The 17,796-nt window shown below is 42.5% G+C and overlaps 1 protein-coding gene across 1 annotated transcript in view; it reads left to right on the top strand.

Annotated features, from left to right (window-relative positions):
- The window catches only part of LOC112263777 (synaptotagmin-9), a 42,214-nt gene extending 24,851 nt beyond the window's left edge, over positions 1 to 17,363 (top strand). Inside the window, exons 2-7 of the mRNA XM_042330954.1 lie at positions 1,748 to 2,252; positions 3,907 to 4,465; positions 11,333 to 11,453; positions 11,692 to 11,863; positions 13,447 to 13,576; positions 15,334 to 17,363. Of these exons, the coding sequence (XP_042186888.1) occupies positions 1,748 to 2,252; positions 3,907 to 4,465; positions 11,333 to 11,453; positions 11,692 to 11,863; positions 13,447 to 13,576; positions 15,334 to 15,402 (1,556 nt within the window). The 3' untranslated portion in view covers positions 15,403 to 17,363. The remainder of the gene's footprint in view (positions 1 to 1,747; positions 2,253 to 3,906; positions 4,466 to 11,332; positions 11,454 to 11,691; positions 11,864 to 13,446; positions 13,577 to 15,333) is intronic.
- Positions 17,364 to 17,796: the final 433 nt, after the last annotated feature.

Here is a 17,796-nt window from a genome sequence, read left to right as displayed (position 1 = left end):
TTTGTTTGTTTATTACTATTTATTTATTGTATTATTTTTTTCATATATATATATATATATATATACATTTTTGGGGGGGTGTGTTAGAATAGCATTTATGTATTTTGTATATAGTTCTTTCCTTCAAAATGTATCACTGTACCAATTCGGCCACTTGGGTACTTTTGGGTACATTTGGGTACATTTGTGTGGGACACCTGGGTGACTTCATGCTCAATGTCATGTAGCTCGCTCATTTTTGAAGTTATCTGTCTAAAACTTTGCTCAGCTATTGTTGCCATCTTATGTTCTTCATTCAAATCATCCACAGCATCCTATCAGTATGTTTGTCTGTTCTTGGAAAGATGATGCAGCAACAATAAAAAACAGAAAACGTATGTTTATTTCCTTGTATTTTCTTCTACCAGATCTATTGTGTTATTTTCTCCTACATTCAATGCCCATTTCCACAAAATACAGAGTGTTTCCTTTCAAATGATAGAATATGAGAATATGCATATCCTTGCCTCTGGGCCTGAGCTACAGGCAGTTAGATTAGGGTATGTCTTGAGGCGGAAATTGAGAAGAAGGGGAGGGGGGTACCCCAAAGAGATTTTTAAGCCAGGTGAGGTCTCCGCATGTGTGGAGGGTGCGACAAAGAGCTATCTAAGGCATTGAGGGTGGGGCTGGGGCTCTATAGTGATATAAAACAATAATAACTAACCTAAACAGCAGTGGACAAGGTATATTGACATTAGGCTGAGGCATGAGTAACCGAGTGATCATAGGGTCCAATGAGCAGCAATAGGTGAGTCGGGGCCATTCGGTAGTCTCTGCTACGCTAGGCGAGCTGGAGACACGGCGATTCAGAAAGCTAGCGGGCCGTGGCCAGCAGATGGATCTTCGGCGACGTTGCAACGGAATAGCCTGTTGAAACCACCTTGAACAATTACGCCGGCAGACCAGTCGTGATGGATCGGCGAGGCTCTGTGTCGGCAATAAAGGGTCCAGGCCAATTGGCAAAATAGTTATTGTAGCCCAATAAATAGCTGGTGGACCTTTTCGGCTAGCCTGGAGATGGGCCTAGCTCGAGGCTAGCTCAAGGATAACTGGTGCTTGCTTCGGGACAGAGACGTTAGCCAGGAGTACCCACTCGGATTGCAGCTAGCTAGCTGCGATGATCCAGTGTAAAGGTCCAGAGCTTGCAATAGGAATCCGGAGATGTGGTTGAGAAAAAGCAGTCCGATTTGCTCTGACTTGATATCACGCTGTGCAGACTGGCAGGTATTTACCGAGCTGAGGTTGGCTGGTGTCCGAGTTGACAGTGAAGACCGCTAGAGGTGGCTAACTGATTACTAACTAGTAGCTAGTTAGCTGGCTAGCTTCTAATGGGGGTTCCGGTTCTAAAATATAAAATAGCAGATCTGTACCACATTGGGTGAGGCGGGTTGCAGGAGAGTATATTCAGTCCTTAGATGAAAGTGAGATTAAAATATATACGAAATATATATGAAAAAATGAGAAAAACTATTATTTAAACGGGACAAGACGGGACAAGACAAAACAGACATTCGACTGCATCTTGGACATTTTTGATGTGGTGATGATGATTCATTCTCTCCCAAGCCTTTGTCTTGTACATGTGTCATTGAGCTTTGTTTGTCTCACTGTGCCTCTCAGCTCCTTATAACAGTAAAATGACCCTAATAACTCTCTCCCTTTCTTTCCTCCCTCTCGCCCTGTTTCCCCCCCTTCCTGCATTCTGTAGATGTGTCAGTGAGCCTGCTGTCCCTGGTGGTGACAGCCTGTGGCCTGGCCCTGTTCGGGGTCTCAATCTTCGTCTCCTGGAAGCTCTGCTGGATCCCATGGAGGGAGCGTGGCCCCTCCCCCAGCATCAAGGCGCCCAACCATGGGCACCACAATTCCCCCATGGCACCTTTACAACCCTACGTCCCAGCAAGGGAGTCAGTCTACACGGCCGTCGATCCCCCCGTCCCCGCCCTCGACCGCCGTGAGTCACATCGCTGCTCCATTGTCCCTGTGGCATCTGGGACAGTGACGGGGCCGGTGACCCCCGTATCACCTCCCCCCATAGCAGCGATCATTCCCATCCCAGAGGCGGCTATGAAGATTAGCCACACGTCTCCAGACATTCCCCTGGAGTCCCAGAGTAAAGGCCGCGAGAACGGGGTCCACACCAACCCTCGTACGCAGAGGCAGACCACTGAGCCCTCACCCTACGTCCGGTCAATGTCTATACACACAGAGATTGGGTGAGTACTATATCACAGTCCTCTACTATGATGAAGTCGCTATTGTGCAATGTACTGTGCTTGCATACTGTAGTACTTACTATACCAAGCTCCCTTACAATAAGACTGCTGCTAAGACTGCTACTTTGCTTTCATAATACATAGTATTTAATTAGTTCACCACAATGGTTATCACTGTAGGAGTAAAGTTTTCAATATAAGTTTATATAATAAGTTTACACCGCCAGTCCATGAGTACCACAGTCCACCAGGATTGGGGTTGATTCCACAAATGTATTATAAATTAAATTAAAGCCAAATTCCAGGTCAATCTTTCAATTCAGAGATAATTCCATTCCTCTGAATTCCAATGTTAGGTTTAAATTCCAAGAATTCCACAAATTCTAATTCAAATTAAATTCCTTCAGGCTTTCAGGCTGTTCATGTCACCGTTCAGACAGCCTAGCTATACTGGAAATATGGGATTACAGGTTCAAATTATTACAATTAAAATCTACAGTAAATTTGTTATACTATTTGTGTTCAGTCCTTTAACTGGGTAATGTAAAAATATTGAATTCCAATTAAATTCCAAAGATTACATTTTTTTACAATTGCAATTCCATTCAAATTAAACAAGTACAGTCTAATTCCAATTTCATAACTTGAAGATTTTTTATATTTCATTGTAATTCAATGTCAATTCTCCACCATGAGTGAATTTATTAATTTAATTGGAATTTCTAGTTAAATTAGAATTTACGCCAACTGTACAAATATTTATACTGTCCTTCTGAAGTAAAGACATCATAATTGTTCGCGACTTTGATTTGCACAATATTTTCCACGAGTAAAATACACCCTGAGAGCCCATTCATTAATTTGAAGAAAATGTCTCCAGATTCTTAATTTCACTTTCAGAACATTGTAAACTTCATCCACACTTAGGTAGAAACCATGACTCACTCCGGAACTGCAATCTGGGAGGTATTCCATTGTTATTCCCATAGACAGCGATTTCAATGAGTGGTGAGCTCAAAAAAAGAAAATCTGCATGGATTCTCCTCGGGTTTTTGCCTGCCATATCAGTTCTGTTATACTCACAGACATTATTGTAACAGTTCCTAGCTATCTGGGCCTGAGTAACAGGCAGTTTACTTTGGGCACCTCAGTCATCCAAACTTCCGAATACTGCCCCCTATCCCGAAGAAGTTAAAGCCCTGTGTGACACAAAAGAGGCAGTTGGGAAGTTCTAGCATTAGCCAGATTTAGAACATTGAACAGAAGCTCAGACATAGCAACCCAGCAGCTGTAGGGCAGCTATCCCACTGAGTCTTGTGGAGTCACGTCCTCTACAGAAAACAATGTTCTGTGAGTAATTCTAACCCCAGACACCCTTTGTATCAATGAGTTTCACTTTAGCTGTTAGTAATTTGTTTGTATTTGAAGGAAAGTCTATCCACTGCTCAGCATGTAACACTTACCCACAACTCATCCCTCTTGAAAAACTGAGTAGAGAGAATTTGTTATTTTTGTCAATTGTTGCTTGAGCCGTAATGTTCATATTTACAGAAATCCTTCATCTATATTATTCAGGTACTCTATTGTTGTATCAAATACACATTTTCTCTCTCTCTGATGGTAATGTGTCTCGTTCTGTCTGTCCTCTGCACAGGTCTAACTCAATTCGTAGATTATCCGTAAACAGGTCCAACCCGGACTTTAACGTGGCCCAGTTCCAGAGACAGGACTCTCTGACTGGGATGGGCCTGGGTCTGGGCCGTCTCAAACCAGAGCTTTACAAGCAGCGCTCCCTGGAAGGGGATGAGGGGGGCCGGCGGGGCGGAGGCTGTGGACGCCTACACTTCATTCTCAAGTTCGACTGTGACTTAGAGCAACTAATCGTCAAGATCCACAAGGCGCAGGATCTCCCCGCCAAGGATTTATTGGGCACCTCGGACCCCTACGTCAAGATCTACCTACTACCGGACCGGCAGATCAAGCACCAGACCAAGGTTCACCGCAAGACACTCAACCCCGTGTTCGATGAAGTATTCCTGTTCCCCGTGGAGTACGCTGAGCTGCCGACGCGCAAGCTGCACTTCAGTGTCTACGACTTTGATCGCTTCTCACGCCATGATATCATCGGCCAGGTGGTGGTGGACAACTTCCTGGATCTGGTGGACTTCCCTGCAGAGACAAAGCTTTGCCGAGACATCCAGTACGTCTCCACGGTCAGTCAACTCATCCTGTTTGATCACTTCCTGTTTCTGGCTTTTAGGGGAATGTTTGTTCTGCTTAAACCCTGTTAGATTTACTAAGATAAATGGTAAATTATAACTATAGCAGGATATTAATTTCAGATTAGCCATTTTTACAGTACTGTCCTCTGGTTGAATGCCTCATATACATTTTTTCAAGATGAACCACAGTAAGCTGTCAGTGAGTCGCTTCATCTGAAATATTATTTTTAGGCCTTGTCAAAAATTATTTTAATCTTACTTATTGACAAAATGTGGCATATCCCTGCTTAGCCATAATGCAATTTACAGTAAACCTAGACCCTAGACCTAGGCTCTCTCTTCACTGCTTTACTTTCCTCTCCCCTCTGCTCTCTCTTCACTGCTTTACTTTCCTCTCCCCTCTCCTCCTCTGCTCTCTCTTCACTGCTCTATTCTCCTCTCCCCTCTCCTCCTCTGCTCTCTCTCTTCACTGCTCTACTCTTCTCTTCCCCCCTCTGCCATCTTTTAGTCTCACATAATTGGTTGTCTAAGATATTGACCACATGTGCGTGTGTGTCTGACTGTCTCAATGGGGTTTAATTGGATGCTCTGTGACACAACTGAACCCTACCTCCATCCCCTCACCTCCTCTTCCCCCTCTCTCTCACCTCCTTCCTCCCCTCAGCTCTGCCTCCTCCGCCTCCACCTCACCTGTCTGGTAATCGGTTTTCTCTCTCTCTCTGGGTGATTACAGTGAGATGCCGCTGTACCCACCATCTCTGATGAGCTCTAATATAATCTGCATGCTAATGTTAGACTAAATAATAATATGAATACACTCTTAGAAAAAAACGGTTCTACCTGGAACCAAACATTTTTTTACTAGGAGATTTCAGAGCAACTGGAATGTTGTAAAGAATAACATTCCGTCCCCATGTATATCTTCCCCATCATACCGAGCACTGATACAGCTAGTCAGTGAGGATCCGCCTGTGTGATTCTGTCAGCTATGTGAGGAGATGTGGATCTGATTGCCTCAGGTTGTGAAAGAAGGGAGAGATGAATGATCTTGTCAGCTCTACGAAACCTACTCCTCCCTCTTTCTCAGTTACACTTCAGCAGGGTTGTTTCATACCGTCTCACCCTTCATCTCACTCTGTTTTTTGTTCTTTCTCTTTTCCCCTTGACTAGTGGTTCAGAGAGAGGGAAGATATTGGGTGGACACAGAGTGCTATAGACACTAGAGAGTAGTCCTGTCAGGTTTCTTTGTTTCTTCTGATATATGCTAATGACCTTTTTCACTGGGTCCAGACTCTGGCTGGCTACATGATAGCTTTGGAGGTAATGTGTTACTTAGAACTGGAGGATCTCTGGTTTAAGCCCCCTCATCAGCCACAACAGTTTTACCTTCAAGACCCTAACAACCTCCTCCGATATGCATGTGTATTCAGTCACAGTACACAGTGAGGGGTTAACATGTACATAATATACTGTAGCTACACTCTGTATGAGCGGGTTGTCATTTGCAGTAAATTGTTGTGTTTGGAGCCATGTACCTGCTTATGAAAGTCATTTCACTGGGCTGGGTCTATGAACTGTTCTGACAGAGCATCTTAGACAGATCTCTTGTGGTTTGGTTTGGGTTTTGAACTGTTCCAGAGAGCTTCAAGCCCTCAGGCTAAGGAATGCTAACCACAGACAGCTCAACACAAACATGACTATTGTAATCCAATTGTAATATCATTGTGAAAATAAAATACCACTGCACACCAAACATAGACGAGTTGACGACAGTCATAGCTCCCGAAATAGGAGAGCAGTGACGTTGTTCAATTTATTTAAAAAATATATTTTTCACCTTTATTTAACCAGGTAGGCTAGTTGAGAACAAGTTCTCATTTACAACTGCGACCTCGCCAAAATAAAGCAAAGCAGTGTGGCAAAACAACAACAGAGTTACACATAAACAAACGTACAGTCAATAACACAATAGAAAAATCTATGTACAGTGTGTGCAAATGTAGACGATTAGGGAGGTAAGGCAATAAATAGGCCGCAGAGGCAAAATAATTACAATTTAGCATTAACACTGGAATGACAGATGTGCAGATGATGATGTGCAAGTAGAAAATAGAGATCCTGGGGTGCAAAAGAGAAAGAGGATAAGTAACAATATGGGGATGAAGTTGGATGGGCTGTTTACAGATGGGCTGTTTACAGATGGGCTGTACAGTGATCGATGAGCTGCTCTGACAGCTGATGCTTAAAGTTAGAGCGGGAGATATAAGCCTCCAGCTTCAGAGATTTTTGCAATTCGTTCCAGTCATTGGCAGCAGAAAACTGGAAGGAAAGGCGGCTAAAGGAAGTGTTGGCTTTGGGGATGACCAGTGCAATATACCTGCTGGAGCGCGTGCTACAGGTGGGTGTTGCTATGGTGACCAGTGAGCTGAGATAAGGCGGGGCTTTACCTAGTACAGACTTATAGATGACCTGGAGCCAGTGGGTTTGTCCTGTTATTTGTGTTGTTGTAGATGAGTGGTCACCATTAACTCTCAGATTAAGGTGGGGTAGCGTGCTGTATCTGTCTGCCTGACAACCAATCAGAGGGAAGGATTCCTGATGGAAGAGGGTAGGAGGGAAATTCAGGGATACAAATACAATAAGCCCGTCCTCCTATAGCTCCTCCCACCATCCTCTGTTTCAGTCTTTAGCACATTCTCTCTTCCTTATTCCCTCCTTCAGGTTCTCTACAATACTTTGGGGAATGTCTAATCCAAGTATGGCCTTCTGTTGTTAGCCAATGCATACACACGCTTATTTTTACATTTTAGTCATTGAGCAGATACTTATCCAGTGCAACTTACAAGAGCAATCACGGTTAAGGGACAGATTTTTCACCTCGTCGGCTCAGGGATTCGAACCGGAGACCTATCGGTTACTGGCCGAAAGCTCTTAACCGCTAGGCTACTTGCCGTCCAGCACATACATACACGCTCACAGGCACACACACACACACGTACACACACACACACACACACACACACACACACACATGAACGCATACACGAACACAAACACAAAACCAATATCAGTTGAAGTATAACTGATTGTTTGGCCCGGGGGAGAGCAGCTCTGCTAGTCATAGAGGGGTGTTTGCTTATCTGCTGCAATATTGTCCGTTTGTCGTAATCATGACACAGCATAGGCTTCTATTGATGGTGAATGCAGAGTCATTGTTATAAATGAAGCAGAGACAGCTTGCCTGTATAACTGACTGGGTGCTATTTCATGTTTGTGTTCCTCTGCTCAGGGAAGATGCAGCACCAAGGAGGCAGCAGCATTGTTGCATTGTAATGATTTAGAGCTATGAGCACACAATAAGAAGACGTCTCTGACAAACACAGGATCCAGTACACTTGTTGTTTTTCTCTAGTGTGAAGGGCCTATACAGTTCAATGGAAGTGCAGCTGTATTCCGCATCTGTGCTGAGGCCATGACCATAGAAGACTCCTTGTATATGTAATTATGCGGTACTGAAACAAAGAGGTATGACTGCACAACTGTAGGACTCATTTGGCTTCTCCTAGGCAGAGTAGTAGCTTCTGTAAGTAGATTGTGTCACCTGAAACCATGGTGCCAGCATTTGGGGCCGTGAGGCGACGTGATGACCAGAGACTCAGAGGAGCACAGTCGTCACCTTCTCCTGCACCTGCTGTTGCCTCCTACACCTACTGTGCACCTACTGTGCTATATCCTGCTGGTGAAGGCCCTTCGGGGGGTCCCTGGATGCCTGGAACACAGATCTAGCCCTCCTCATCCTGCTTTCACCCCTGAGCAACCCGATAGGAAGACGATTAGGGAGAGGTGTGTAAATGTCACAGGACGCAGGGACCTCATCACGGAACACCGCAGGGGGTTCTAGGAGAAAACAACCCCCCCCCCAATCAGGCATGGTAGACGGCAGAGAGAGACCTGCAGAACGCACTGCTGTTAACAGTCTGAGGGGCATTCTGTTTGTGTTCGCTAATCTAGTTTGGGAAGGAGAAAGTAACGGTAACAAAAAAAATGCACAGCTGCATACGCATCAATATGCCTTAGGAATGTCTAGAGGTACTCATTAGTAGGACTACATTACTATATAGTAGCAAAACATTTTGTGTTAAGTTTGGTAGCGTTTTTATGAAACCTTTCATTGGGTTAATCAATTAAAATCTTGCATAGAAAGTTATTGCTCTCCCATTAAAATGTTCCAGTGGAATTCTCAGTGTGTCAGAGGAGATCACCAGGAGGAGATCTCACCAACTCTACGGAGTTATTTTCAGAACAGGGTGATAATTGAGCTGTTGCTTTTTACAGCCGAACAGAAGTCTTCTCTCTCGCGTAGCATCAATGTTTATTATTGGAAATATGAGAGGGAGTTTTCCAGACCAATGACTGGGAAGCGTTTCAGATAAATCTAGCCTGACACCTTTGCTACAGCACCGTTACCTGTGAGTGAGCTAGTGATGATACTTATGAGGACATGTCAGTAATGAGTTCTCCTATAAATTAGCAACATATTAGTTATAAAGGGAGTGAGGGCATTTGCCATTGTTAATCTCATAATAAAAAGCTCTGCCTACCCTTCAGCGAAACCAACTAGAGAGTTGCCATGATGGGGTTTTTGGTCAACATGTTGGCTCAAGTCCTTGTAAAATCCCAAGGCACTGGTTTGAGCTTGATATGGTCAGAGCTTGTTGTGATAGTGTTCTATTCCATCCTTATTCTAATGATATTGGGGTAAGAACAATAAGGATCTTGTCCTTAACCGATCCTGACCGTATATTGATTATTTTGAGATGATTTATTTAGTGGTTGATATTGTTGTGTTGTGTTTCCACCCTGGATACAGTTGTTGATATTGTTATGTTGTGTTTCCACCCTGGACACAGTGGTTGATATTGTTGTGTTGTGTTTCCACCCTGGATACAGTTGTTGATATTGTTGTATTGTGTTTCCACCCTGGACACAGTGGTTGATATTGTTGTGTTGTGTTTCCACCCTGGATACAGTTGTTGATATTGTTGTGTTGTGTTTCCACCCTGCAGGATACAGTTGTTAATATTGTTGTATTGTGTTTCCACCCTGCAGGATACAGTGGTTGATATTGTTGTATTGTGTTTCCACCCTGCAGGATACAGTGGTTGATATTGTTGTGTTGTGTTTCCACCCTGCAGGATACAGTTGTTGATATTGTTGTGTTGTGTTTCCACCCTGGATACAGTTGTTGATATTGTTTTGTTGTGTTTCCACCCTGCAGGATACAGTGGTTGATATTGTTGTGTTGTGTTTCCACCCTGCAGGATACAGTTGTTGATATTGTTGTGTTGTGTTTCCACCCTGCAGGATACAGTTGTTGATATTGTTGTGTTGTGTTTCCACCCTGGATACAGTTGTTGATATTGTTGTGTTGTGTTTCCACCCTGCAGGATACAGTTGTTAATATTGTTGTATTGTGTTTCCACCCTGCAGGATACAGTGGTTGATATTGTGGTGTTAGGTTGTGTTTCCACCCTGCAGGATACAGTGGTTGATATTGTGGTGTTAGGTTGTGTTTCCACCCTGCAGGATACAGTGGTTGATATTGTGGTGTTAGGTTGTGTTTCCACCCTGCAGGATACAGTGGTTGATATTGTGGTGTTGTGTTTCCACCCTGCAGGATAGTTGTTGATATTGTTGTGTTGTGTTTCCACCCTGGATACAGTTGTTGATATTGTTTTGTTGTGTTTCCACCCTGCAGGATACAGTGGTTGATATTGTTGTGTTGTGTTTCCACCCTGCAGGATACAGTTGTTGATATTGTTGTGTTGTGTTTCCACCCTGGATACAGTTGTTGATATTGTTGTGTTGTGTTTCCACCCTGCAGGATACAGTTGTTATTGTTGTGTTGTGTTTCCACCCTGCAGGATACAGTTGTTGATATTGTTGTGTTGTGTTTCCACCCTGCAGGATACAGTTGTTAATATTGTTGTATTGTGTTTCCACCCTGCAGGATACAGTGGTTGATATTGTGGTGTTAGGTTGTGTTTCCACCCTGCAGGATACAGTGGTTGATATTGTGGTGTTAGGTTGTGTTTCCACCCTGCAGGATACAGTGGTTGATATTGTGGTGTTAGGTTGTGTTTCCACCCTGCAGGATAATGTGATTGATATTGTGGTGTTGTGCTTCCACCCTGGACACAGTGGTTGATATTGTGGTGTTAGGTTGTGTTTCCACCCTGCAGGATACAGTGGTTGATATTGTGGTGTTAGGTTGTGTTTCCACCCTGCAGGATACAGTGGTTGATATTGTTATGTTGTGCTTCCACCCTGCACACAGTGGTTGATATTGTGGTGTTGTATTGTGTTTCCACCCTGCAGGATAATGCGGTTGATATTGTGGTGTTGTATTGTGTTTCCACCCTGCAGGATAATGCGGTTGATATTCTGGTGTTGTATTGTGTTTCCACCCTACAGGATAATGTGGTTGATATTGTGGTGTTGTATTGTGTTTCCACCCTGCAGGATAATGTGGTTGATATTGTGGTGTTGTATTGTGTTTCCACCCTGCAGGATAATGTGGTTGATATTGTGGTGTTGTAATGTGTTTCCACCCTGCAGGATAATGTGGTTGATATTGTGGTGTTGTATTGTGTTTCCACCCTGCAGGATAATGTGGTTGATATTGTGGTGTTGTATTGTGTTTCCACCCTACAGGATAATGTGCGTGATATTGTGGTGTTGTATTGTGTTTCTGCCCTGCAGGATAATGTGGTTGATATTGTGGTGTTGTATTGTGTTTCTGCCCTGCAGGATAATGTGGTTGATATTGTGGTGTTGTATTGTGTTTCCACCCTGCAGGATAATGTGGATCTGGGAGACCTGATGTTCTCTCTGTGCTACCTGCCCACTGCCGGCAGACTGACCATCACCATGATCAAGGCCAGGAACCTTAAGGCCATGGACATCACTGGGGCATCAGGTAGAAGTCAACACTACCTCACACCATAACAATACTACCACAAAAACACATAATATCCACTGTGTATTTCTATTCAGAACATCACTATAACACTGTGTTATTCTATTCAATACTACCTAACATCAAAATATGCTGTATACAACAAAAATAGCACAGCAGACTCTGTCTCAGTCTCAATGTCTCAATGTCTCAGTCTCAATGTCTCAGTTTGTCACTCTCTATGTCTCTATCTCTCTAGACCCGTATGTGAAGGTCTCACTAATGTGTGACGGTCGGAGATTAAAGAAGAGGAAAACGTCAACTAAGAGGAACACTCTGAACCCTGTCTACAATGAAGCCATAGTCTTTGATGTCCCACCAGAGAACATTGACCAGATCGGCCTTATGATCGCCGTCATGGACTATGACCGGTGAGTAAATTTAACTCAGAGATCCAGTAGTTTTTAACTCAGTGACTCAGTAGCTTTTAACTCAGTGACTCAGTAGCTTTTGAAATTGCTAGCTACTGCCCTCATTCAACACCATTTTGACTATGCTAGTACTTCCTGGTTTGTGGGCTTATCTAAATTTATGAAGGGGAAGCTCCAGATAGCCCAGAATAAGCTGCTCAGGGTGGTATTGAAGGTGAGTCCTCATACTCACATAGGCAGGAGCTACTTCCAGGAACTAAACTGGCTGCCTGTTGAGGCCAGGGTGTCCCAGATTAGAATAGGTTTGGTTTACAGGAGTATTTATGGTCCTGCGCCCAGATATCTAAGTGATTGATTTCCTCGTGTTAGGGATGCACACAATCACAACACCAGATCAGGTGTTGCTGATGTGTGCTTATACAGGTTCAGGAGTAATGCTAGGAAAGATACTTTCTTACGTACTGGAGCCTCAGAATGGAATGAGTTGCCTCTGCCCATAAAAACAACTTCCTCTCTGGGCAGCTTTAAAAATAAAGTAAAAATATGTTTGATGTCTTCTGTGCCCATATGAATAACCCCTATGATGTAACTGGAATGATGTGTTCTTCTTCTATGTTTTTGTTTAATTATTTCACTGCCATACTGTGTTTGATCTTGTCTAGCCATCTTGTCTCAAGAGGAGCAAAATGGAAATAAGTCCCAGACTTTATTGTGTGTTATCCTCAATGATTTTATTCATGTGCACGTATGGCTTTTTCAAGTTTTACGTGTGCTTGTTTTAAAAAAATGGTTGAATGAATAAATTAAACTAAAAGCTAAACTCAGTGACTCAGTAGCTTTTAAATCAGTGACACAGTAGTTTTTAAATTGTGGTTCTTATGCAGTATATACCCGTGTGCTACTTGTCAGTCTCTCAGGTTTCTTGTAGCCCCTTGAGCGTGTAGATACCTCCAGTCAAGACAATATTGATCCAGAATTGATGCGAGGCATATAAATGGTTAAAAAGCTTTCAATGCAGAAGGGAGTGAATTAGAGAAGGTTACATTACCCCGGAGCCTCCTATCTTGTGGGTAGCAGTCCAACATCTCCTCGTCTTTATCTTCCTTCTATTCTTTCTCTTATCAACTCTCATTTTAGTACCGCTATGTTTTTCTACCATGGAAAATGTATCATCATTACTGTGAAGGCAGACATATTCACATGATCACCTAGCTTTGAATGACGGTTCTGTCACACCATGATTGAAAAGATACTCTCATTCTGTCGCATCATTTAGTTCTGTCACACCATTCATACAGACGCAATATGAATGTTCTTTCCTGAGATTTCACATACCATCATACATTTTGGTTGATGCCCTATTTTTCGACGAATTCACACATTTTCAATGATTCATGTGATTCACTTTTAGATCCACACAGGGTTACTGTAATGTTACTTTAATGTTCTGTCTAAAGTTTGGAATAAACTTGTAGGTTTATCTTACTACCCAAATAAACGTTACGTTTAGGTCGAGACAGTTCTCCTTCATCTCCAGTCCAAAGGCAGGTGTAATGAAGGCCTCTGTGTGTTTCCCTATCCAGTGTAGGCCATAATGAGGTCATCGGGGTGTGTAAAGTGGGCACCGATGCAGAGCACCTGGGCCGAGACCACTGGAGCGAAATGCTGTCGTACCCGCGGAAACCCATCGCCCACTGGCACCCGCTCATAGAGGTAAAGCCGGTGTTCGTGTGTGTGTGTGTTCACATATGTGTCTTGTTTCCAAGTGCAACATTTCCAAGGTTTGCCTCAGCCTAAATAGGTTTGTATTGCATACTGTCAAAATGACTCAAATACCCGACATCTTTGAGCAGACTAGTTTGACCTATGTCTGGTGGTTTCAGACCTCAGACGGTAGAGTGTCGTTACCTGCCACAGGAACTCATTCATCAAAATTATCCTCCTCTTTTCTAAGGCCTCATTCTTCTCAATAATAAATACCCTAAGAGGCTCTCAACCTCTCTACCTCCTAGCGCAAAAAAAATCCTCCATTGTTAAAAACAACCACAGCTGAGAATGCAAAAGGCTTTCAGAGAGTAGGTGTATCTTGATGGCAGCAAAAAGCATGGCAGCAAGTATACTGATTCTTCTGAAGAAGAATCAAGGCCTTTCTACATCTCATGTTTACATTGCATTGTATAAGATGTTGCTATATACAAGGTAGCTGAACAACGGTATACATAAAAAAGCTGACATTCATTGGAAATATATAATAATACATCTATTATTATGGCGGATAGATTGAGTGGAGAGGAGTGTCGAGGAGTTGAAGGAGAGAGTGTGTGACCTGTGCACTCAGCCTTGCGTAATGGCTTTATTGTGTTGGCATCAAAGGAGACTGTCTTCCTGTTAGAACACAGCTGAGTGAACCACCAATGTTTAGAGAGGGAGCGAGGGAGAGAAAGAGAGAGTGAGACAGACAGACAGATAGGGAGAGACATACTGTAGATTAAGTGAAAGAGACAGTACGAGAGCAAGAAAAGAGGTAGAGAGAGGATTTGAGAAAAGGAACAATTAAGTGGGCTATTCTGTTTGCTTCAGGGTTACTTACTTAGTTAGTTACATTATGTGACAATGCTTTGAAATCCTAATTTGAGCCCCCAGGAAAGCACATCTATTATTTAGCAGTCTGCCTCACCAGCCATTTGAATCAATGTTGTTCTGCCTTCACAAGGCCCTCCCCCCCCAAAAAGTCACATATTCAAAACACACCCGGGACGCAAAAGGACTTCAAACGCAACTATGTCTGTGTGTGTTTGTTTGCTCTGTAACCCATCACTCTCTCCCTCACTCTCTTTCTGTAATGGCTTCTGTCTTTTTGCTTTTAAGCCAGCAAACAAAACAATTACTGTCAAGAAGAACTGAACACTGCAAAATACATCTGACTTTGATGAGATGAAAAGAGAGGAAGACGTTTTTCTGCTTGCTTAACTAACCGATTCTGAGCGGCTAGATTTCTGCAAGCGAAAGAAGAGAATCAATCAAGTGCATTCATGTTGAAGTGCTGGGAGTTTGAGAGAATCTCTGTTTTCACTATGGGTGTTTTAGAGAGTAGTTATGTTTGGCAGTCCTCTAAGGAGGATTCTGAGGCAATAAAGATCATTTCCAAAACATATTTTAGTTTGGCACAGCTTGTTGCTTATCACCTACAATTCGTGAGAGATCCTTGTATTAGTGAGCTCTTATTTATGTCTTTAGGTCACAATTGCTGCTATTAAGCTTTAACTACAGTGCAGTGAATGTCACTTTCTAACAGAACTTGCAATTTAATTGGTTTATTGAAGTAGCAGATTTGGTCAATACACTGACCCGAAGTGATCTGTTATCTTCTTCCCCTCTACAGAATGTCTCTAGGACTACTAATCTAAATGTACACAGCTATCTTTATTGGAGGTTTATCTCTCTTTCGTCTCTCTCTCTCTCTCCCACAGTACCAAGGCACCACAGGTGGGAGCCAGGCAGGGTCCTGTAATTCTCTGAAGACTCCTCCGTCTCCGTAAGCTTAACCGCGGGTCCCTCCTGGAATACGACCACAAGGAGAAGAGCCAGGCGGTCCAGCCCAACCGTAGGAGTACCGTCCTGCTGAGTGGTCGACATACTGTTATACGTCATGACAATGTGCGGTCGATCTCATGGTTATCAGAGACCAATCATTGTCTGCTCTGTGTCTCTGGGACAGGACGTTTGCATGGGGAGTTGGATTGATTCAGTTGCATGTTGAGTGACCACATAATATCGTTGTTTTCTTTTTCATTCAGTTCTAAAAAGAAAATGGATGACAAAAACAACCAGGAGGTTTTAACAGTTTGGTCTAAGCCTGAGTTTGAAGTAACTGTTTTTTACATTAGTCTTGCTCTACCTGTTTTTAATGGGGTGTGTCTGTATTGCACAGTGTACTTAAAAACAACCAGTCGAACTGACATACATATTTCATTTGGAAACGGTGCATGAGGTCATGGTTTTTGGTGGAATATCTTCTCCTCAGTTTCTTTCGGTTTCTGTTCTTGGAATAGAATGTTCTGTCGGATGATCACATGACATGTGCAGTGGCAGTTCATTTCTTAGACTTAGTACCTGTATGTAAAAATGTCCTTTCAAATGTTATCAATAAATATTTATTAATAAAAACACAGCTGGGTGGTCAATGTTATAATCCTCACCTGTTGGTATGACAACTACAGATTGTCTTGAGGTGATAAAAGGCATGCGTGTGAGTCTAAGTGTTTTCTGAGAAATGGAGATGGGGTCTAGTCATTTGTTTTGTACCTTGTCGATGATCAGTTGTTTATTTTTGCAAATTACAAATCAAATCAATGAGATTGCAGCCGAGTGGATTACCATGACTGGAAGAAGTGCCTGTATTTGTGAGAAGGTTACTAATGAATCCACATAGAAACCAATGCCAAATGAACATCTACTCAGAACATTCACAGATGACTTATCATTATGGTTTAGAATAATCTGGATACATGTCTAGTTGCTAACTACTGTTTCACTTTATCAGCTGGGTTCAGTGAATAATACTGTTGCTATGCATACCTCTTGGGGATACATGTACTTGTACATTTGAGGCTCTGACAGAATATTGATTCCACTGTTTCCTACAGTGTCATACAGGCTCGTCAGTTCTAGAGCAAGCTGATTGGCTATCGAACCATGTGTCTCTTCATTGCGTAGGCTGCATGTTCTGGGGCTAAATTGGTCCTCCGTTGCTCTCCATGGATTAGCTGCCTCCAGTGATGATGAGCTGTGATTTGTCACTGTCAGAGAGAGTGTTTTCAATCAGACATGCCTGCCCCTCACAAAGTGCCAGAAATCAGAGTGTGATGAAGTTGTACCTACTCCATATCCTGTTCTCAGGTCAATTTAGCATGTTCCTCCTAATGGTAAAGTTATTAGATTAGGAGGGTACTGATCCTAGATCTGTGCCTACTACCCGCAGCACTAGAATCAATTGTACCTCGTGTATTGAGCCAGTTTATCAGATATACTGTAGATCAGAAGAGGTCTACCGTGACTGTCTGTTGAATATCCATGTTTCATTATCTGATGCTTTTAGTGATTAATGACTTTGCATGTTGAACTCTACCTGAATGATGGCGCCATTGTATTGACTTTAGTCATGGGAATCATGTAACATCTGTTGTACTCTGGACTTTTAACATTTCTGGAAATCACTCTTATGGCTACTGTGAAGGTTAACCACATTTACCAGCACGACTTCATAGCTCCATACACATCTATAACAAGCCAACATTGTGTACGTTTTGAAAATGACAAGAGAGAACATTAGGAACTGGAGCCATCCATTTCTTTTTTAGCTGAGTATGTCATCAGCCGTGGTGTAAAGTATTTAAGTACAATAATAATTGAAATTGAAATTACTACTTAAGCAGTTTTCTTTTGGTATCTGTACTTTACTATTACTTCACTACATTCCATAAGAAAATTATGTACTTTTTACTTTTTACTCCATACATTTTCCCTGACACCCAAAATACTCATTACACCCAAAATACTCATTACATTTTGAGTGCTTTGCCAGACAGGAAAACAGTCTAATTCACTCACTTATCTAGAGAACCTCACTGGTCATCCCTACTGCTTCTGATCTGGCAGACTCACTAAATATACATGCTTGGTTTGTTAATTATGTCTGAGTGTTGGAGTGTGCACTGGCTATCCGTAATTAAAATACAAAACTAGAAAATTGTGCCGTCTGGTTTGCTTAACATAAGGACATTTTAAATTTTGATAGTTAGGTATATTTTAGCAATTACATGTACTTTTGGTGCTTAAGTATATTTAAAACCAAATAGAATTTTACTGAAGTAGTATTTTCCGTGTGACTTTCACTTTTACTTGAGTAATTTTCTATTAAGGTATCTTTACTT

The sequence above is a fragment of the Oncorhynchus tshawytscha genome, linkage group LG12 (assembly GCF_018296145.1).
Source record: "Oncorhynchus tshawytscha isolate Ot180627B linkage group LG12, Otsh_v2.0, whole genome shotgun sequence".
Classification (NCBI taxonomy): domain Eukaryota; kingdom Metazoa; phylum Chordata; class Actinopteri; order Salmoniformes; family Salmonidae; genus Oncorhynchus; species Oncorhynchus tshawytscha.
This window is presented reverse-complemented; position numbering and strand designations above follow the sequence as displayed.